Below are 23,673 nucleotides of genomic sequence, written 5' to 3' on the forward strand. Positions count from 1 at the left end.
CTAAAAATCCTACTGATTTTGTTCTAAGATTTGCCTGTACATGATGGAATTTATGCATTTTAATACTTGTATTTTATGTTTCATTGATATAAATTATCGTTGCTTGTTTAGTTTCTACTGGAAATGTATGAAATGTTTTTCCTACCTCAAATATATGTTGACTTTATAATATGGATAAAAGATATATTACAAAAAATCCATTTAGAAATTCATTTTTTGTTTTTCTTAAACAAAAGCAATCTCAGTCTTACTTGGTTTGGCTTTCCTTTGAAGTAGGTCATCGGGTCAGCATGAAATCCCTTATATTATACTGCATTAAAATTATTATCTGAAATTTAAAACAGTTATGTGACACTATGTGAGTGTATTCTGTTAACCAGGATGGTAAGTAATATATTCAACATTAATGACCTAATTTTAATAGTTACAGATATTCAATAAATTTAATAGTGTATATATATATATTAATAATATAAATGTGTTTTTACATATATCTCACATGTATACATATATATTAATAAAACTGATATTTGAGGAGTTATATAGTGTTCATTCTCTGTGTCCTATTTTATTTTATAGCTTTAAGAAATTGGATGAGAATAAAGAAACTGAATTGGCTAGCCCTTTACCCCTGAAGATGAATCCAAATGTTATGTCTCAGGAACCACAAAATGTGAACCAATTTTTGCACAAAAATGAAGAGAATATAGTTTTACAAAAGATAACAAATGAAGGTACAGAAAATAATTGTCCAAGAGTAAATACTGTGGAAGAACAAATAGATAAAATGTACCTTGATATTTTGAAGAAAAAAATATCTGTTGGTGACAGATTACCTCAGGATGACAGAATAAATAAGGTAAGTTTTATAATAAATAAGGTAAATTTTATAATTTAAATTCATTTGACATATTGATAAATGAAGTTATATACATACTGCTGATAGGTATGTACTTCTTAAGCCAGCTGGATTGATTATAGACTAACTCCACAGGGATCCTGGGTATCTGAGCAGTGTCTGTTACAACACCCTTAGTCCCCAGATTTCAAAATGCCATTGTAGCATTAGTTTTTTTTAGAAGCCATTCTTGCATTTTTAATTTTTTAAATAAATGTAGTCCAGAATATGAGTAGCATAAGAAAATTAAGTTTATTCATCATTCTAGTGTTTTTTATTCAGTCTTACCAGTAATCTGTGTTCTGCAAAAGGAAGTGAGTTGGCATTTCATATAAATGCTGTCAGCAGCTGTTGAGAAACTTAACATTACTGTTCCTTTTTTCTGTGTTCTTGATTTGTTCTGGTTTATGGGTTCCATAACCCCAGTATTCCATTTTTATTTTACAGTTTTGATTTAAATGTTTACCATAAACTATCTCCAGTTCCTTGTGGAATAAGGCAGGGTTCTGATCAGTTTTTACCTTAAGAAATCTGGAGAAAAAGATAAGATTTTAAGTCATTTCAAACTATGTTCTTCCCACGTCCATTCTCGCAATTATATGTCTTGCTTTCTGGCAAGCCTATTTTGTTTTATTATTTTGCTTTGTTTTACTTCTGACTTTGAAGATGTGCTTCAGAATACTAAAATTCTGATAAATTAGGCTTGGAGACCTTTAATTTAATGTCATGGCTTGCCTTCTATGAACTGTGTTCTTCAATAATCGCTATGGTTTTGCAGTCTGTTAAATCTTACAACTGTAGTTGAAGTTTGTTTAAGTATTAAGAGTTTATACTTGTACACAGACTCTTAGGTCTCAGCTGAGTTCCGGAGAAGAAGGGGCTGGGATTGGTACACAGCTACAACACAAGAAGGCCAGGAGTGCCCCTCCTTTATTTAAAAGAAAACCCCAGAGTGGATTATATGCATCAGTGAGGAGCTCAGGCTACGGCAAACCCAGTTCACCATTCAAGACATTTTCTAATCTTGAAAAGAAAACTTCAAAGGACATTATGAAAAGCAAAAACTTGAGATCTATCCCTGCCTCAAATCAAGCTAGGAAAAAAGGTAATTATACACACTTCATAATAAAATTCTGTACATATAATGTATTATTCCATCTTCCTTATTCTCTGCTTTCCCTGTTTCCCTCTCTCCTTCTGTGAACTTTCCTTATTCATAGAAAAAAATCAATCTTAAGGTACTACATTCCATTTCTGAAAGATGGATTCAGCTCAGGAGGTTTTTCATCATTAGTTCTAGGTTTTCCTGAATGAGACCCAGAAAGTATGGGATGTGAATATAAGATAGGAGAGAGTCAAACCCTTCCTCAGCTGGTTGGCTTTGTGATATCTGAAATATTTGCCAGAAAAGAGCTATAAGTTTAGAATGCAAAGGGCAACATACAAATGAAGGCTGATACAGAGGGAAATACCTGGATATGAGTCGGTCTAGTCCAGTGGTTTTACAAATCACATGCGTGCACTTATACATCACGGGGCCTCTCTTAGTTATTTCCTGGTGGAGTCATTATTGGGGCGGTAGGAAATGGTGGTTTCCTGTGTAAAAGCCCATGCCACTCTTAAGAGAAATAGAAGTGTTCAAGTCAGACCAACATTTCTGTTGCCTTTAGACTCCAGTGGGGCAAGGAGACCAGTAGAACCAGAAGCGTTTTGTCCTTTCCTTTGTGATTAAATCGAATAGGTGACCAGTTCCATCACTGCTGTCTGCTGTGATAGAGGAGAACTAACCTCATTGGAAAATTCATTTCTAGCTTAAAGTGTCTCCCTTTCCTTTCCCTACAGCGGTCAATTCCAGGAGCAGGACTCTATTAAAATTCTTTCAGCATTAGAGACTCTCCTCTTCTCTCTGTGTGGTTGTGTGTTCCCTGCAGCAGCCTATCCATGTCAGATGGGAAGGGCTCACCTCTGTCAGAGTTTAAGAGAACAGCAGGAGGGGCTGGTTATTCCGAACAGACAGGACTTAGATTCTGTTAGCTTAATAGCAGCATCCTTTCCTCTTGTTCTTAACGTAGGGACCTCTGATCCCTTCCCCTAAGAAGTGTCTCGTTCACTTATTTCCTCTCACTTTTTTGTGGAACATCTACTTGTGCTGTTGTCATCTGTTCATTGTTATTAATAACTAACCATCCATTGGATCTAGTGCTTAATGTTAAGAAAAAACACTCAGAACGTTTCCCAAATTTAAGAATCATCAAGAGGCATGTGAAAGTTTTTCATTAATGTTTTAGGAGTATTCTTTCTGTCTGTACTTTTGAGAGCAAGAAAATGAAATTTTGTTTTTAATATTATATTTATTTTAGATAAACTAAACCCCAACATTTTTGAAGTTTGCTTTATCCAAATTCATTCATTTAACAAATATTTTTGAGTACTGACCTTGATCTAGGCAGTGTTGGAGGCCTTCTAGATATATTGGTAAACAAAAAAGGCAGCGACACCTCCCCTCCCCCATCTTGTGGAGCTGTCATCTGATGAGAGACAGACATTTGACAACAAGCATAATAAATCAGTAAATGATGCTATATACTAAGGAGAAATAGAAAGCAGAGCAAGAGTGTCAGTGGTGGAGTCCAGCAGGTCACCATTTGACATAAGATAGAGTAGTCCTCAGTGAGAGAGAGCCCCTTGAACAAAGACTTGTAGGAAGAATCAGAATTGGCTGTGTGGTTGTGCAGGGGAAGCGTATTTCCCAAAAATGAAACAGTCAGTGCAAAAGTCCAAAGAGGGAGGAATGCCTGTCATTTCAGGGATCAGCCTAGAAGCCGATGTGGCTGGGGCAGAGTGGGCAGAGAGGGCAGGAGGAGGAGGTGAGATCGGGGCATCACAGGGACAGGCACAGCAGGCTTTCTGGGGCATTAGAAGCCTTGGGCTCTCACTCTCAGTGTGGAGAGGCGAGCACCTGGCAAGTTGTGAGCATGGGAGTGGCTTCATCTGACTTCCCTTCAGACAGATTCCTCTGGCTGATGTCATTGACCGTATGCATACAAATACAGACCCACACCATAAGGGCACAGGAAGAAGCACAGAGACCAGTTAAAAGGGGGTTTTAAGAATCCGGGCTGGGAGTGATGGGGCTCGACCCAGGGTGGTGGCAGTGGTGGTAATGAGAAGCAGTTGGATGGGGATGTATTCAGAAGATGGAGCCAGAAGTCTAAAAGATTGGTTTGGGGTTGTGAGGGAGGAGTCACAGATGATGGCAGGGTTTTTGGCTTGAGCAAATGAAAGAATGCGGTTCCTCTCCAGCTGGGATAGAAGGTGAGGTAGAGTGGTTTTGGGGGTGGAGAGAAGACCAGGAGTTGAGTTGCTGAGATGATGTTTTTGAGATGCCTGTTCTGCATGCAAATGGAGTTGGCAAGGAGGCAGTTGGAAAGAAGAGTCTAGAGTTAAGAGAGAGATGTGGACTGTAGGTATCAAATGTTGTTAAAAATGAATATTTTTGAAGCCATGGGTTCTTTTTAATTGAAGTATAATTGATTTGCAGTATTGTATTAGTTTCAGGAGTACAGAAAAGTGAATTGGTTTTTTGCAGATTATATTCTGTTATAGGTTATTGCAAGATATTGGGTAGAATTCCCTGTGCTGTACAGTGAATCCTTGTTGCTTGTCTATTTTATGTACAGTAGTTTGTATCCATTAATCCCATACCCTTAATTTGTCCTTCCCCCCGCCTCCCCTTGGTAACCACAGGTCTGTTTTCTGTGTCTGTGAGTCTTTCTGCTTTCATATATATTCATTTGTATTATTTTTGAGATAGCACAGATAAGTGATATATAGTATTTGTCGTTCTCCGTCTGACTTACTTCATTACATGCAATATTCTCTGAGACTAACAAAGATTATCAAGGGAGCATATACAGAGAGAAAAAGCAAACCAAGGCCTGAGCCCTGGGTGTGCTGACCTAAAGAGGTCAGGAGGAAGAGGAGTAACGTGCAAGGACAGAGCAAGGCTGGAGGAAACCTGAGTATGTGCACTCCTGAAGCCAAGGGGAGAGCGTATATAAAAGAGAGTTGATCTGCTCTATTTGTTGCTGCTGAGAGAGAGAAAATGAGGACTGACAGCTGACCTTTGGGTTTAGCAAGAAGGCCATCGGCATTGGACAAGCAATTTCCGTGGGGAGGTGACTGTGAAAGGCAAATTGAGTGGGAACAGGAGAAGTGGAATTGGCTACTTTAAGATACAGACACCCCTGGAGGAAAGGGTGTAAAAGGTGGGGGGAAAAATGGGGCAGTAGCTGGCAGGAGGGTGGAGTCAGGGGAAGTCTTTTGCTTTGTCTTGATTTTAATGAGAGAAATCACGGTATGAGTGAATAACAGTATGTTTATGCTTTTTGGAAAGATGCAGTAGACAGGAAGCAATGCGTGATGAGAGGGGAGAGTTGTAGAGCAGTGTCCTCGAGTAGAGGGGCTGTAACGGGGTCCAGTGCACATTGGGAGAGTTGGCTTCAGATGGGAACGTGGTCAGTTCATCTGTGGAAAAGCAGAGAGGAGGGAAGAGGTGGGTCTGGATACTGGTAGGGGTAGAAGTGGTGAGAGATGGGGGTGAGTTCCTCTGATTGCCTCCACTTCCTCTGAGAAGTAAAATGTGCTGTAATGAGGTGGCAGTGAGGATGGGGCCGGGGTGCTGGAGGAGAGCGGACATTAAAGAGCTCTCCTGGGGGGCTGGACTCCCAGCAGCAAGAAGAGTCTGCTCGAAGTTGTGACCATGAATGTGAGTTGAGACCAGGCAGGCAGGAGGTGTGTGTGTTAATCTGTGTGCACAGCCACTTTCTCCCACATGATTGCAGGTGTTAGGTAGCTGTGTAGTTGGATTTACCGAGAGAAGTGGTTTTACCAAATGAGTGCAGTGAACTGAGAGAGACTGAGATTCAGGAGTGATTGCATTACTGGTAACAGAAAAAGACCTAGAAAGCCAGTGGGGGAGAGCAGCTGGGGCAGAGAGATGCATACAGGAAGGGAGTTGAAACGATCTCTGGTGAGTAGTTGGAAATTGCTAAGAGTGAAGCCAGAAGTCAGGTCACAGTGGGTAGAAACGAGGGGGATGGCATAGAGGTTGATGGATGAAAGCAACGATATTTTTATGAGTATTTTCCCTAATTTCAAAATTTAATAGTGTTTGTGATTGCCAAAATTAACATGAATTTTTAAAATTCTTATTAAAGTACAGTGACAAACTATGATTGTCTGTTTTTGTACTGAGCTACTTTTTTCTCATTAGACTTTCTGTTAAGTAGGATTTTTTTTTTTAAATCTCTGTCTTTTTGTTGGAAAATTGCCCAGAGTGATTTTAGTTTTATTCCAAAGAACTGGAATTTCTTGGGGGTGGTTGTTACCTGTCGTAGGTTGGGTGTCAGAGAAGCAGCCTCTGAGTCGGAGGTGAGAGTACAGAAAGTCTAGAGAACGTGCTTGGCATCAAAACTGGTTCCGAGGAAGCAGCACCCCCCCCCCATGACTGCGGCTGATGCATTTCAAAGGCTTCTCTTTTTCCCGTAACCAGGAAGGCAGAGCCAGTCAGTTCTGAGCTGGTGCGCCTGTGCAAGGAAACAAACCTCCTTATTTCCTCCTGCAAAATCCCTAGTCTGTGACTTTAGTCTTCCTTGTCACCAGACAGCTACACAACCTCCAGCCTTTCAGGAGGAGGAGAGGTGGAACGTCAAAGGTGCATGCCAGTTAATTCAGCAGCTTAATCAGAAAAGGTAGTCGCTTTCCTGGAAGCCCTGTGTTGGAATCTTTTGCTTTCATCTTATTGGTCAGAACTTTGATCCTGTACCCCTGCCCCCCACCCCCATCTCAATTGCATGGAGTCCAGGGAAATGGGTGGTTTTAACTGGCACAGTGCTGCCCGGGGCAAAATTAGGTGTCTTTTAGTGGGGAGGAAGAGGAGATTGGCAGCTAGCAGTGTCTGCCATGTGGTGATTTTCCTTTTTATTCTAAAATTAATTTTCTTTGGCTATCGACTCTTGTGTTTTTATTTTTAGATTAGGAAGTTTATTGTCACAAAAGGAATAGTTGCTCATTATTTAAATTCAAAAATACAGAAAAGTAAAAAGGAAGCAATAATTGAGCCAGAAACAGCTGGTGTCATACTGGTGAGCCTCATTCCGTGCCTCTCCTGTGTGGGTCCGCATGCAGATGGGAGGAAGCAGGGATGAGAGCTGGAAGGAAGGAGAAAGGCAGATACGTGGACAAATAAAAATGGACAAAACATTTTATAAGAACAGATCACACTTTATCAGTTCTTTTAAATAAAATACTAGATTTTGTTCTACTTAAATCTCTAAGAAGAAAAAGAAACTTCATCCTGAGGAATGTTACATCCCAAAAGATCCCTTCAACAAAATAGATTATAAAAACCCCTGAAAGATTGCCAAAACCATGTTATTTTTAACTGCATTTTCCAATTTTTATATGTTATCAATTTTCCCTTCTATTAAATATGTAGTAAAACTCTTACATCCCCCATCGCATGCCTCCTACCCATTTTTGTTGGCTTTATTTCTAATAAATATAGTGTATATTATAGTATAGGATATGGGTTACATATCCTGTTATACATGTTATATTTATATATAATTATATTATTTATAATCAACATATTTATTATATTCTCTCCAGCAGCTGTAATTCCCTTCAGCTTTTGAATGTGGATCTTGGTTCTGGTTATTACAGAGTCCGAATGCTTTTCCCCAGTCCCTTAGCCATCACTTCTCCATTCTGGAATTATTTTGATTGCCTTATTGTTTGACTGAATTTTTTGAATCCATTGTTTTTTTTTTAAGAAGGGTTCAGAAGTCTCAGTGTTCTCATGTTTGAATTTTATATCCAAGCAACTTTTCTTTCCTGTATAAAGGGGAAAGATACTGTCCATGTACTGTTACTGAAAATAACAACTTAGAGAAGTCAAAATTAAGAACTCAGGGTGGGAAAATTCTGGGGTAAAAGCACTGGCTGACTGCAGCTGGAGCAAGAACCACCTGCCACATTCTTGGCTGCCCTGTGCTAGGGAGAATCACAGTGCTGGCAGGTCTGACCCCTTCACTGGCCACATTAATGGACCTCCAGTGACTTGGAAGGATTAATTCCTGCTTTTACAATGACTCAAACAGGTCCTTTATGAATGCTATAAGAGATTTCTCTAGAAAACCTTCTACATCAAACTGTCCAATTGAATATGGTTACTACTCTATAAGGAAAACCTGGGAAAGATTAGAAGGAACTGTTGGGTGAAGTACTACTGGGGGCACTTGTTTCTTCTTCTGACTTTTCTGTATTTTGCAAATCTTCAAGAACCATGTATTTCACTTTTAACAAAAAAGTAAACTTTGCGTTTAAAAAGCTAACATCTTAAAGAAATTATATGAAAAATATTAATTTTTAATTCTTCATTTCCCTCTAAGGTGATCAGATAAATGTTCACTGGGGGTTCAGTTCAGAACCTGTAGTGTTTGAATATGGGCCTTGAGATCTCTTTTAGGTATTTCCCATAAGCTTTTTTTTTTTTTTTTGTATTATTAACTGAATAATTTATTGGCCTCAGAACTATTTATGCTGTTTGGGGATTTATGAGGTACCTTAAAAGCTAAAAAGTTGACCAAAATATATATGTGAATAACATTGTTTCTAACGTAATGTATAATATCACAGTATTAGAGCAGTAATACCATTTATTTTGTAATCAAACTTAAACTAGTTGTTATAAAGTTTCCATGCAATTTATATGATTCCATTGACACTGTATCTTGACATGCATTATATAGAAAACTGTGCTTTGAAAGCACACTTAATCTGAACTAAAATGCTTCATAAAGTTATCAGCTTCTCTTTAATTCATCTTTTAGATATTTCTAGTTGTTATTGCTATGAACATTTAAAAGAGTAATTTATTTAAAAGGGATAAAAGCTGAAATTACCCCAGTCCACATTCTCCTCACATTTATTTAGCTCCACGTGTCATTTGACATGGACCGTGGGTCAGTCGGTCTCTGTGTCAGGTGGAGTAGAATGCCGATTCCGGGCAGCGGTTCTGAGCGTGGGGGGACAGCTGTGTGAGGGTGTTTGTTTGTTGTGTATCAGCCTGTTTTGAGATCCTCGCTTGTCTTAGTGTCCCCGTGTATTAGTACTTCTGGTTACGTAATTGCTGAATACACATTCAACTTAGTTTGTATTTGTGGTGCTTTTATCCATTGTTTACAATATTTAGAAATCTTATCTGGAACAAGACTCATCAAGCCTGCAGCTGTGGGTAACCCATCTTCCCCCAGAGAACGTGGCGTGGCTACCCCTGAGAAGTCTGAGGGCCCCGCAGAAACGGATTCCTGTGTTCAGTTTCCAAAGGTAGGTATTGAATTTCAAAATAATATTCAGAATGTTTTCATGATCTATAATTATATATTGAAACTAGAGTATAAATAATGAAATATATGAAATTTCTTCTGCATTGAGTAATACTCTAATCACTCACTCTTACTGAACATGTATTGATTTTCTTGTGTAGAACATTGTTAACCATGTCATTTTCATCCTTGGTGGGGTTTTTTTCCTAACTACCTGTGTGCAAATCTAATGTTAACTCTACGTAATGAAACAGTGCTTTTCCTTAAAAGGATTCTTCAGGATACGGTGGTGGGAACAAGGAAGCAGAACTGACTATGTTTGAAAGAGTTCAGGAAGCAGAGGGAAGATGGAGAGGGGCACAAGCCCTCATTGAGCAAATCAAAGTCACATTCGCAGAAAAAGAGCGAGAGCTGGAAAATCAGATGGAAGAACTAAAGAGACAGCAGGAAAAGGAACTCTTCAAACTGAATCAAGACAATTATATTCTTCAAGCCAAGGTACTAGACACCTTGTCCTATTTTTCCTTTTATTTATGAAAAAAGAACTTGTACTTCCCGTGAAATGCATTGTCATCCTCTGTCCTTGCGGCTCTTTGACTTGTTGTATTTGCTGAATCAAACATCAACATGTTTCCAGAGAGTGCCTCCTTCCCCTGGGCGGGTATCAGAATTTAAATTGGCTCATTTTGATTGTTCTCTTGTTAACAGTCCGATTTGAAAACAAATCCCTTGGTTCACAGTGACCTTCAAGGAAGACAAAGTTTCAGAAAAATTGCTATGGAAGGTCTAATTTCAGAGAATGACACTGGGTAGCATTTCTGAGTTAATTCCATCATCAGAACCATCAGCACAGAACATCCTGTAATGATTTAACTGTGCCTGGTGTTACCTTAATTCCAGTGTGGTTATAAGACAGTTTTAGGTCTGTGCACCTTGAGTTTTCTTTTGTTCTTCCTTACTTCATCATTTCCTTTCCCAAATAAAACAATTTCTGCATTTTCTCAAAGTTAAATAGCTTTGAAGAATCAAACAAAAAACAAAGGTGGTTGCATTTGGGGGAAACATCTGATCCTGTCACCGAAGAAAAATTGAAGCAAATCCAAAAAGAAATAGAAGAACAAGAGACACTTCTTCAGGGATATCAACAGGTAACAGTTCTTCAACACATAATGAGTTTGTTATGAGATCCTTTGGTTATAAACATAAGGCATTTAGAAATATTTGTGTCCATTTAACAGGTAATGGGAATTCTGCCATTGTGAGGAAGTAATGATTTGGCTGGTCTGCACATTTTTCATGAGCAAAATTAAAGTGGTTAAGAGCATGGGTTCTGGATTCAAAAAATCTGGTTTTAGGCTTTGCTTCACTACCTGCTGTGCAGCCTTAGGCAAATCATATTTAGCCTCTCTAAGCCAGTTTCCCCATCTGTGAAATGGGAATGAGAATGACAGTACCTGTCTCGGAAGATGGTTGTGCAATTAAAACAAGACAGCGCAGACCAACCTTAGTGCCTTCCACACAGTAACCAGTTAATGAATGTTGCCTGTTACTAATTTTAATAGCCATATTTCCTTAGAAACTGTCCTATTTTTCTTTCATTTTCTATGTTTTTCAGTAGATAATATTGGCTAGTTTTGATATTATATTCAGAAATACGAATCTGAAATCAATTGCCAGTGCCCTGAGATTGAAAAATATTTGACTTAAGTGGAAGAAAATGTCTGTGTCCTATAGTCAGACATCTGTTCTGTGTGATGGCATCTTGGTGACACTGATCTGACAGGCAGGACAGGTTTGGTGATCTCCAACATCAGACTTCATCTTCATCTCACTCCCCTTTTTTTCTTTAACTTCTCTCCCCTTCCCCTTCTGTCTCATTACCTTTCTCTCTTTTGACAACAGTAAAGAGAGAAAGGCATTACCGCATCAGAGATGACAGCGTTCACTATAAAGGAAATAGTACTGATTTTGCAGGACACTCTGCCCTAGAGTTAGTGAGAACCTTTCAGACCCTCTGCTTGCCATTCAGAGCTTGCCGTGTAGAGCATGCATTTTAAGGAGGGTTTCACAGACCCACAAGTATGCCAACCCCCCCCCCACACACACAAAAAATCCCACAAAATTTGTATATCAACATATGTACATATTTTTCTGGGTTTCATGAATTCTGCAGATAATTAAGCACAGACTATCTGCCAAGCATTAGGCCAGACACAGTGAGACAGTTCAGAATTTATATTAGATCCAGAAAGTTCTTTGGTTTTCATCAGATTCTTAATTTTAAAGAGGTCAATAAACCAGAGCATGTAACAAGCACAGAGTGGGACTGATCCCTGATCTTCCAGAAACACCTAGTCTCCAACTCCCTGCTCACAGTTCCAGAAACAAGCATGGTTACCCACTGTGGCTCCCTCCAGTTACCTCACCACAGAAAGATGGGCCAAAAACAGAAAAAAAAAGAATGTACAGTCCCGCTGGCCTTTCCATCCCTTATACGCAAAGTCGGGATGTGGTTACTCCTGCAGTCATTCGCCCACTTACGCCTGTGAAATGGAGTACATTATACTGACAGGCTCTTTGGCTTTGGGAATTTTTGCAACTTTTTTTTTCAACTAAGCATTTTGAGCATTTTGGAAAGAATTGTTTTTAGCTAACAAATTTTCTTCCAAGATAATCAAAAGATTTTTGAAAAAGATTTGAAGGCTTACTCAAAAATTGAAGAAATTTAATAAAAGACTTTTAAAATGTTTAAAGGATGTATCTTTTATGAGCACATACACTAATATTATATAAGTACTACTGACTTTTAACTAAAATGTAATTTTTTATTTATAAAAAGGAAAATGAAAAATTGTATAATCAAGTGAAAGATCTTCAAGAACAAAACAAGAAAAATGAGGAGCGAATGTTCAAGGAAAACCAGAGCTTATTCAGCGAATTAGCTTCCTTAAAGTAAGTCCTTTTTAAATTATTAAAATCAAATCAATTCTTTCTAAGCACTTTATTGTTATATTAATAATACATTTAGTTATACCTAGAAATTTTAAAAATTATACACTGGTTTACAGTTCTACAGCTTTCATATTTTTAATTTTCAATGGATTTTCTTTTGGCATTAGATGACTAGTACACACTTCAGTATTTTCAGCATATTCATATTTGAATTTGACCTCAGTTTTAGGAAATTGAACAGTCCTCGTGATCAGTCATTAACCCTGAGATACTTATGTAATGCATCTCAGTAATGATGCTTTTAGTAATAATAGTAATATATATATACAGTATTATTTACTGTCTTAGGTCAGGTTCCAAATAAGTAGAGCCTGATCTGGGGGTCCTTGTGGAGGTGATTTCCTGGAGGATAACTCTTAGAAGAAGGGGCAGGAGAAGCAAGATGTAGGGGTGGGGAAGGCGAGTAGGACCATGGTCTCAGCCAGAGGCTGGCTTCATTCTTCTCTCACCAGGAAGCTCAGAAGAACAGACTGCACCCCAGAGTTGGTCCCCAGTTGAGGCAGATGGGGGAAAGCCTTTGTGCCCCACAGCCAGTCAGTCCCCAGCTGAAGTGTGCCCCGAGAAGTGGGTGGCGGGTATCCTCTGGGCGGGGGCCGGGGCTGCTGTTTGGCAAGTGCGTTTCTCCAGAGAAGGAGAGCCTGTGAGTTGTGAGAACCAGCACTCACCGTGACAGACTGGCAGAGCACCAGCACCTACTTAGGAATCATACTTCACACTATAAGGTCTTTTGGATGTTATTACATCCATCTTTAATACGTTAAGTGAAGGAGCTGAGCCAACAAACATGGGCAAGTTAGGGTCCTGTCTTTTAGGAAGTAACTAATCATTTCACCTAATATTCAAATAGGACGGCTGTCAGAAGAAACTTCTTTGGCTGTGAATGTCATGTCTGTTACATTTATTCACATATTTCTTCCATTTTTTTGTAAGATAACTTAGGGCGTAAGAGGCAGGGCTGCTGTTAGCTCACACTGATCTTTCATGTAAAATAGAAAAAAGCACACATATACAGACAAAGCTAGAAAGTACACAAGTTGGCAAGCAAGGGCACTTCTGTGTAAATTAGGGGGGAAAAAAGCTCCTCTCCCTGGGCCAAGGCTAATAAACCAATACTCTCAGGGTTTCCATTCTTTTAGATTACACATAAACATTTCCCTTAAAGTATACTCCTCTTTTAGTATTTTAGTATTTTATTCTTTAGAGTAAATAAACTTTTTATCTTCAGTGACTCACAGAGTTCCACTGTGCATTAGTTTTTAATTTTTAAGAATTGAATATTTTATATTGAAAGGAGTACCTTGTAAAAAATATTTTTTTTTTCCAAAATAAATCAGAGAACAGATGCACAAAAGCCATTTCCTCTCTCAAGCAGTAGAAGGTGCAGAACCCACCCAAAACCAGAATTTTACAGATCTGTTAGCAGAACTACGGGTGGCACAGGTAAGTTGCATAAGAATTTTAACTATTAATGATAGTGAAGATTATTATAAAAATCCCCATATGTGTAAAAAAATATGTTTTTGTAATTATGAATAAATAAAATCCATTTATAAATTCCATGCCTTTTAAAAATTAAGAAATATCTAAGATGAGCATTTGGCATACATGTGACCTTAATATAGAGGCAGCAGTGTAATACCAGATTTAGATGGCTTCCTCTTTGTAATCCAGCCTCTTATCAGGCATTTATCACATGCCTGGCATATTAGAGACATAACCTTATCTGGGGGTGTATGCCTGACTTCAAATTCATCATTGGAAATGTACAGCTAAAATGGGAGAATAATCTGAAGATGACTATTCAGCTTAAAAAGTTGATTGGCTTTTTCCCTGTCTTCCTAAGTGGACTGTGCACTTCTAGGGGGCAGAGACTATAGCTGCAAATACTTGTATATGATGTGCCTAACACAAAGGTAAAATGTGTAACTTTTTTCTTTATTTTTATTAATTTGTGTTGTAGAGAATATAGCCGAGAACTTTCTAAAGTAGTATTTATCAATGAGAGAAGCTCTGAAATTTAGGGCAGGTTAATTCTATATTAAGCAGAACAGTTCTATGAATTGCATGATTTTTATCATCCCTGTCCCCAGGAACTATGGTCACAGCACCCAGCAGTCATTGTAGCACTTAGAACCACTGCCGCGTTTCCAGACATCCCCTGTGGGAAGGCAGTTAAGCCTCCACTCCCTCCCATAAAGAACCATAGCACTAAACTAAAAAGCCTTTTCAATCTATTTGATTGATTATGTAAATTAGAAAAATTCCAGTTACATAGCACTTTTTAAATAGAAATTCATTATATAAAGTTTAGGTTACACAGAAATTTAAACATGCCATAATTTAATAATTGACGTTTAACAGATTTTTGTAGTATATAAAATGCAGCTTCAAATATGAATCCATTAGAGAAGTTTCTTCAGCTGCATGTATGTATTGAATGATTAGATAGCCAGGCAGATAGGTAGAATGGATGATTGGGCACCCTCACCTATCAGTGGGCCTCAAAACTGAGCGAGTTAAAAGAGAAATTAATATTGCTGTGGTTCATGAAGGCTTGGGAAAACACGGTAAGGCTTTAAGCATAGGATTAGTTTCATTTAAAGGCTGTTGTTAGTGACCTTTTAAAAGTGCTGTTTTGAACACATTTTTCTGACAAGTAGGAAACTAACACTGCCACTGAAATCACTGGAAAACGCCGGATAAAATATAATAAACATCATGTAAATTCATAACTCACACGCATACTTCTCTCCAGAAAGTAAAGAGAATCTCGGGGGGTCAGAAGTGGACAGGCATACAACCTAACGGTAAGCATCTGCTCCCAGGCTGCCAGTGCAGTAACCGCGGGTCTGGGCTCTAACAGCAAAGTGCACACGGGGCCCCGGGACTTCAGAGGGCCACATCCTTCAGTAAAACAGTGGACTAGGAAAGAATCCACCCATCTTCAAAAGGGGCTGAGACGTCAAGGAAGCTTTTTTGTCTTAACTTGATCTCTAGAAAGAGAAGAGGCAAAAGTCTCCTTTGCTCAGTACTTTACTGGTTGTTCAGTTTAAATGTCATCCCTTCGGCCTTCATTTGTGTTTTAATATTTGAAATGACTACCGGTTAGGGTTGGTTATGCTCAAACTGAAAAAAAAAAAAATAGCATAAACTGTGGTCCTAAGTCAGTTATCTCTAGTGTGTCCAGAAGAAATAAGTGCAAACCAATTCTTAGAGGTGTCTGCCTTCAACCCAGCTCACACAGTGTCCCTACTCCTGCTGACCGTACGTTCACAATGCAGAATCTAATTACAAAACCCAGAGAAACAAGCCCCCATGAGCAGGCATGGGGTGATTTAATAAACAGCAGGGTTAGAACCCCAATGGAATTACTGAATAGACTATAAAATAAATAGACTTAAAATGATTAAATATAGAAAATAAATAAGGAACATGTGAGGAAAGAACAAAATAGACCAGGAAAATTCAGAAAAAAATAAACAGTTCTGGAAATAAAATATATTCCTGGAAAGTAAAAAATAAGTAGAAAAGTTAAATAGATGATCATAAACAAATAAGAAATTGGTAAACTAGAAGATAGATCTAAGGAGTTTAAAGTGAAACAGAAAAATAGAGAAATGGAAAATAGAAATGTGATGCTTATAGCATATATTTAAATATTTTTAGGTGATGACTAAGAATGTTCTAGAAATTATAAAAGGGATGAGTTCTCAAATTTAGGAAGCACAGTGAGTTCTGCTTAGTATATGTAAGTATGAATCTACACGTGGGCCTATCTTGGTGAAAACACCAAGGGCAAGGAGAGCCTTAAAAGAAGTCAGGGGAGAAAAGTTTAAGATAAAAATGAGTAGAAATTCTTGGAAGATTTGTGCAAATACTGAAAGATGGAATGCAAATATACCTTTATTTCCATTCACTTTGACATTCTGAGTTTAAATAGTTTAAGAGCAAAAATTCATACTTGGCTAAATATGTAATATTCATATCAAACCTACTCGTGTACAGTCTAATTTGTACCTTAAAAATGAATACCAGTTAGTGCAGTCTTAAGATGTGAGTTCGGGTGGACACGTACTGAAAGCCAAGGCCTAAGCCCTTTCCTTCTAGCTCCCCGGGATGGGGAGGAGGACGGGCTGCCCGCGGCTCAGTCGGGCAGCCAGGAACTCATCCTGGTGTTGGAAGAACGGCAGGTAACAAGACAGGCATGGGCCTTGCTCGCTGGGAACATACAGTCTCCCAGGGAACACAAGGAATAAGCAAACAAGAGTTACTCACAGAGGTAAGTTCTTTGAGGATAATGAGAATACAGACGAACAGTAGGCAGGGCAGTGTAAGGAGCACTGGGTGTGGTCGAGGAGGCACTCTTTGAGCAAGTCGTGTCTGCGTCAGGAGCTGAAGAGAAGCAGCGGCTAACCATGCAGCTGTCGAGCCTTCTAGCCAAGGGGAAAGTCAGGAGTGGGCTTGGTACCTCCCAGAAGCAGAGGCCTCGGAGGCAGAAGTGGATGAGTCAGGACCAGAGTGGTGGACGATGAGATCAGAGAGGCAGGCGCAGCCCTGAGTGTGTCTCCACAGTAAAACCTTGAAGAACCTCAGTGCTCTCCTGAAAAGGCATCCACAGAAGGTCACACAGAAGATTCAACAGTGAAATGATGCAGCCGGAAACTGTGATTATCCAGGGCTTTATGGAAGGATTTATTTTCTTTGTAAGATTGGATTTTAGATCATAAGGCAGTGTGATGCGGAACTTCTAACAATTTTTATTTTGAAACAACTATACCAAGTGTACTGCCATGAATCCAAGAGTTTCTTCTGCCGTTACGAGTTGAGTTTATTGAATACCTGCCCTCTGCTTAGTGCCACACAGTAAACAGGTAGTGACATCAGTCTCGGTCCCCAAAGAGCTTTCAGCTTATTAAAGAGAAAAGGCCTGTGCACAAGTCAGCGTCATATGAAACAAAACACTGAATGCTGTGCTAGAGGTACATGGGAAGTTTGTGGCAGTGCCGGGGGAGGGGGGGTTATCAGGAAAGGCTGCATTTGAACTAAGCTTGGAAGGATGAGAAGTGACTGTGTCAAGCAGAGGAAGGAGGCTATTGAGGGTTGTGTGGAATGTTGGGCACATTGAGATTTCCACTTTATTTTTTTCTAATGTGCCAGGCTTTTTTTTTTTTTTTTTTTTTTTGCATTTGTGATAGAAGGATGAGCAAAATCAAGTTCTGCTTTCAAGTAAACATGTTCTGTGTCAGGTGCTGATGAGTATTTTGAGAAGAAAATAAAGCAACACACTGGGGCCAGGATGGGGGCTGCTGTTCTAGGAAGAGGGATCAGGGAAGGCCTTCCTGGGGCCTCACCTGAGCAGAAATCCTGAGAAAGAGTGGAGTGAGACACCTGGCTCTGTGGGGGCAGAGCTATAGGCAGAGGAAACAGTAAGTGCGAACACCCTGCGGTAGGAATGTGCCAGGTGTGTTCAAAGAACAGCCAAGAAGTCTCTGCGGCTGGAGTGGAGCAGGAGGGGGAAGAATTGTGGGAGATGCATCAGAGGAGCGGGCAAGACTGGGTTATGCAACACCGAAGGTCATGGGAAGGACTTTGGGTTTACCCTAAGAGAGAGGGAGCCACCAGAGAGTTTCAAATGGAGGAATGATACTGACTCTTCAGAACAATTGGTCTGCTTCCTGTGCGGAGGACAGACTGTAGTGCCGGGAGTGGAAGAGGCAGACTGGTTAGGAGGCCGTAGTAATCCAGAAGTCAGAATGGTAGATTGGAAGGGCTTTGAAGCTGTGTTGAGTTACGTGACTAGAACTGATTCTGGTAGGCTCTGGGAAGCTCGTAATCATTCGGAGGGGGCAGTGATAAAATCAGAGCTTAAATTTAGGAAAAATAATGAGCAGCAGTATTTATGATGAATTGAATGAAAGAGAGCCTATACCACAATCTGTTATGGTTAGAAGTCATTTGTTTCTGTATTTCTATGAATGTCAAGAAAGAAAAAACCAGTTTATTGGAAGACCTCAAAAGACTGAAGCAAGACAAGCAAGCTCTCGAAGTAGACGTGGAGAAAATGAAGAAAGAGAGGGACCAAGCCAAAGAGCAGATTGCTTACGTCACAGGTAACTCACGGCGCTGCAGCAGCTGCCTTTATCCTCGTAACCCGAGGGTGGACATGGCCTTCCCCACCGGGAAAGACAAAGGAGAAGTAAGATAAGTATGCGGAAAAGTTTAATATTAAAAAAATTAGAAATAAACAGGAGGGTGCTAGTAAGAGTTTCAGGGAGGAGGGGCATTTGAGCTGGGTCCTGACAGGTGGAGGGGCTCAGGGGTAAAGGAGTGGGGGGAGGCCGCTCAGGTGTGTTTCATGGGCATGTTACTGATCGCACCTATTGTGGAGCGTGGATGGGCAGAACACAGGGCTGGAAAGGTCCATCAGAGGAGCCCTTGTTTGCCGAAGTAAGGATCTTTCCTCTGTGATTTTATGATCTTCAGTGTAAGATGTACAGTAAAATCCACTTACCTGTTTGTAAGAAATTTGCTTTCCTTGTCTGCAAAATAGAATAATAATAATCCTTCCCATCATGTATTTGTTGTGTTAAATAAAATCATACGAACTTTGAGGACTGGGACTATGAACACAGTCTCCTTTCACTAACACACTAGACTAGACACAACCTTGTATATACCTCAGTTGTTTTTTTGCCTCTTATTTTTTCATAATGCTTTCATTAGTTAGGCATTGGTTTTCTTGTAAAATCTTTTAGTTATTTCCATATTTTGAAAAATTACGGTCGGGTTATTGAGTTACTGTATCTTATAGGTGAAAAGTTATATGAAATAAAAATTTTAGAAGAAACACATAAACAAGAAATCAGTCGCCTGCAGAAAAGATTACAGTGGTATGCTGAAAATCAGGAACTTCTGGACAAAGATGCTGTTCGACTTAAAGAAGCAAATGAAGAAATTGAGAAGCTCAAACTTGAGGTAATAAATCACTTCAGAATGTGTTTCTGTAGATGAACTCTGTTATGTTTAACAGTCAGTTCTTAGCCTTGTGTCATTGAATCAGTACTCTAAATTCTGTTAATTAAAACAGCTGATTTGGTTTTAGTTTGCTTTTATTTGTGTAGTCTATTTTAAACTGAGAATACAGTCAGCTCTCCATATCCAGGGGTTCCCTATCCAGCAGATTCAACCAACTGTGGATTGAAAATACTTGGAAAAAAACAAAGTTCCAAAAGGCAAAACTTGAATTTGCCACACGCTGGCAAATATTTACATAGCATTCACATTGCATTAGATATCATGAGTAATCGAGTGATGATTTAAAGTATATGGGAGGATGTGAATAAGTTCCGTGCAAGTATTATGCCGTTTTATACAAGAGGCTTGACATCCATGGACGTTGGCATCTGAGGGGAGTCCTGCCCCATGGTTATCGAGGGATGACTGTAAGTCCAGGCTCCTTATATCACAGCCTGTCAGGTCCCCACGTGGTCTGAATCCTGCCTGTACCGCACTCCCCTAGTCACTCCTCCAGCCACGCCAGACCGCCCTCTGGTTCTTGAACAGGCAAGCTCACCCCACTTGTTGCCTTGGCCCATGTCTCCCTCCTTGTTCAAGTCTCAGCTCAGATTTCTACTTCTAAGAAAGGTCTTTCCTGATCTCTTTATCTCATGTAGCAACCACTCTCGCCCTCTCTGACTCTTCTCATTCCTTCACCTATTTTCTTCATGGTACTTGTCACTCTCTGATATTATTTACTTTTTTAGCTTCTCAACTGTCTCCTTCCATTAGAGCATAAACACCATGAAAGCAGGGATCTGGCTTGTTTTCCTCTGTATCTGCAGCACAGCGCCCTCTCTGGGAAGCAGTAAATAAGTGAATGAATAAACTGCCATTTTGTGTCCCTCCTGTTGTTCCTCTGCTATGTTTTAATTCTTTTTTTTTAATTGAAATATAGTCAGTTTACAGTGTTGTGTCAATTTCTGGTATACAGCATAATAGTTCAGTCATACTGATACATACATATATTCCTTTTCATATTCTTTTTCATTATAGGTGACTACAAGATACTGAATACAGTTCCCTGTACTGTATAGTAAAGACTTACTGATTGCCTATGCTATGTATAGTAGTTAGTGTCAGCAAATCAAAATAAGCTTCTTGGAGGGATAAATTAAGAGTTTGGGATTAACATATACAACTACTATGTATAAAATAGATAAACAACAAGGACCTATTATATAGCACAGGGACTTATATTCAATATCTTGTAATAACCTATAATGGAAAAGCATCTGAAAAAGAATGTATATATATGTAAGCACATATATATGTACATGTATAATTGAGTCACTTTGCTGTGCACCTAAAACTAACACATTATAAATCAACTATACTTCAATAAGAAAATAACATAAGTAAGCTTCTTAACAAGGTCTTTACTTATTAATAGGTTGAGAAACTGAAAGCCGAATCTGGAAATCCATCCATTCAGCAGAAGATTCGTTTAAAAGAAAAAGCAGCTGATGCCAAAAAAATTCAGGATCTAGAACGACAAGTATGTGTTCAGAATAAATTTTCATTAAGGTATTTCATATACAGTGCATTTTTGTTTTCTCTTTTGTTTCAGGAGTTCCTACAGGATATAGTCAACCTGGAAATTCTTGTTTTTATTTATTCATTTTAATATAGAATGATACCTACTTTAAATATGCCTGATATACATTATTTAAAGGAACATTAATAAAAGCAGTAAACAACATCATTTTATATAATCTATGGCTTGATGCATGAGGAATTTTTAGAGTAATGTGTCTCATTAGATGGTAGACCTACTGAAGAAAGGTTATTTTGCATCCCAGCTTATTTGACATCCAGGAAAAAGGAAAGAGAACTTGAAAACTCTGGTGTAGAGCTAGGATTCCTTCTCCTGACAAAGGGTAGGTGAGAGAGCAGGACAGGAAAGGAGATCCTCAGGTTGGGAACTTGTTAGTAGCACTGGGGAAATCTTGCAGGACACTCTGGAAACAGAACAGCCAGCCTCCCAGAGAGCCGGCCATAACTTTGAGCTATTGCTCACCGTTTAGGCTTAGAAATACTCATTTCATTGCCAGTGTGGCTGGAGGACCTTTTAAAAAACCATATGGTGATGCTTATAAATTAAGATAAAGTTTTTTTTCATTAAAATAGTTGTTTTGTAGGCTGGACTATTAATTAACTTTTTCCTTATGTTGTTGAAACCTTGTATAATGTAGTGTTTGTATTCATAACTAAATACTGAAACAAAATTAGAATTTCCAGCCCTTCATAAAGGAACACAATGCTGTAGTCACGTCGTGACGCTGAAACACACCGCTATTATTCCGTCACACACCTAGAACTGTGAGGTCATCAGTGGGCTGAATATTATCCCAGTTTTATGAGAAGAAGGAAAACTAAGCAAAAAATTAGCTTTGTTATTACAGGACCTGTTATATTAAAAGGTGTGATTTGGTAGTTTGGTTCAGTGGCCAGGAAAGGAACAGAACAAAGGTGGTTTGAAGAGCTAGAAATATTCCAAAATAACTATAGTCCAGGATTGCCTGGCTTCTTTTTCAGTGCTTAAGGCTCAAATTAGCCCACGTAGAAGAAGCCATCCAGAATTGCAAGAGAGAAAACCCCAAAGGGACTATTTCTCCACTAGATGATTTTAAGAGAATCATGTGGAATGGAATTACAGAAAGATCATGTAATATGTTATTGTTTAATAGACTAAATGAAAAGCAGTTTTTATGAAGACTTCATTTAATGTCATTTAATCCTCTTTGCTTCCTAATTGAAAGAAGGCATTTTAAAGTAGATTAAACTTTATTTGGAGGAGGGTTGGGATGGGAGGATTGTTGCAGGTAGGAGCAGGTGCTTAGGAAGCTACACGTTTATTACAAAAATTGTGCACATCCATGTGCATATAAGTAATTTTTCAGTCAATAGATAAACACTATTATCTGAGAGGGGTCTGTGGAAGAAAGAGAGGGGAAAGAGCTTTGTCCTCAAAAAAACTGGTTAATACTAGTATAATAAGATCTATTTCACATAAATATAAGAAGATTTCTATAAATTAACCAGTATTAAATTAGATTTCATGCTATAGTGTTGTTTGATCAGATAATCTAGGATATGAAACCTGAAATTAATTTGGGCTACTGTGCATTTGATTCAGTCTTGAGATGTGATGTAAACATCTCTTTGAAATCTAGACCTGACTACAGCATAATCTAAGTTTATATATTAAACTGCTTAATTTTAAAATATTAGTGACCTTACCTGTATACAAAAATATTTTAATAGGTTAAAGAAATGGAAGGAATTCTAAAGAGAAGATATCCCAATTCCTTACCTGCTTTAATACTGGCTGCATCAGCCGCTGGTGATACAGTGGATAGAAACACAGTGGAATTTATGGAAAAAAGGGTAAAAAAGCTAGAAGCTGATCTGGAGGGCAGAGATGAAGAAGCAAAGAAAAGTCTTCGTACCATGGAACAGCAGTTTCAGAAAATGAAGGTGAGCGCCTGGTAGCCTTGGAGGTGGGGCTCAGAGGTGCACCGTGGGGGTTGGGGGCTTCTTAGATCTCATTTTAACAAATAGCTCTAAATAGCTTTTCCCGCAAAACCTTTACCACAAGTGTCAATAGATGAAAAAGAAGCCTAGAGCCCTCCTGTCTTTCTGTCTTCCTTCGGTGACTTCTGTTTTAAACACATAATAATCAGGCATAGGATAATCTTTACATAAGCCCCTCTCAATGATATTAGACTTAGTGGAAATTAAGTCATGAAAGGGCAGAGTAAAACACCGCTAATGTGCATTAAATATAATTTTTTAAGTACTATGGTTGAAAATACTTTTCTGCAGTTCACCCAGACAAGAGGGAACGAGACGAGACAGAAGACTGTGTTTCTAGGGCAGAGCAGGGAGCAGGGCAGTGTCTGCTGAAACTGTCTTCCTGTATGAGTTTTCTGATCCTTGATCAGGAGTGAATCAGAAAATACAGATGCTGGTGTGACCAAATATGAAACAGGGCATTATATTTAATTTACTTAAAAAAATGTATTGAGTGCACAGTTTCTGCAGTAATTCATGCTAGACGCTTTCTCAGAAATTCTTGTTCATCCTGTGTACTCCTTCCAATCACCCATGAGAAATAGATATTTTACCCTGTATTACAGACACTTCAGTCCAGGCCTAGTTTCACCATTTATAGCTCCATGACTTTCCACGAATTAACCTCTCTGAGCCACAGTCTCCTCATATGTGAGAGAGATAGTAGCTGATTGATTGCCAGTTACGCCACTTTTACTCCTAAATTTCTTTCAATTCCTCTGTTCCTCTTAATCACCGTGT

General features: G+C 38.9%; 1 protein-coding gene across 3 annotated transcripts in view; it reads left to right on the forward strand.

The window, feature by feature from the left end:
• The window catches only part of CEP162 (centrosomal protein 162), a 74,934-nt gene that overhangs the window by 31,726 nt on the left and 19,535 nt on the right, over window positions 1-23,673 (forward strand). For all 3 annotated transcript variants that reach the window (XM_045508612.2, XM_010972869.3, XM_045508614.2), the window contains 11 exons: window positions 580-859; window positions 1,742-2,003; window positions 9,156-9,289; window positions 9,559-9,786; window positions 10,296-10,436; window positions 12,128-12,240; window positions 13,635-13,740; window positions 18,284-18,410; window positions 19,112-19,275; window positions 20,750-20,854; window positions 22,624-22,836. In XM_045508612.2, the coding sequence (XP_045364568.1) occupies window positions 580-859; window positions 1,742-2,003; window positions 9,156-9,289; window positions 9,559-9,786; window positions 10,296-10,436; window positions 12,128-12,240; window positions 13,635-13,740; window positions 18,284-18,410; window positions 19,112-19,275; window positions 20,750-20,854; window positions 22,624-22,836 (1,873 nt within the window). The remainder of the gene's footprint in view (window positions 1-579; window positions 860-1,741; window positions 2,004-9,155; window positions 9,290-9,558; window positions 9,787-10,295; window positions 10,437-12,127; window positions 12,241-13,634; window positions 13,741-18,283; window positions 18,411-19,111; window positions 19,276-20,749; window positions 20,855-22,623; window positions 22,837-23,673) is intronic.

This window comes from Camelus bactrianus, chromosome 8 (assembly GCF_048773025.1).
Source record: "Camelus bactrianus isolate YW-2024 breed Bactrian camel chromosome 8, ASM4877302v1, whole genome shotgun sequence".
Taxonomy (NCBI): domain Eukaryota; kingdom Metazoa; phylum Chordata; class Mammalia; order Artiodactyla; family Camelidae; genus Camelus; species Camelus bactrianus.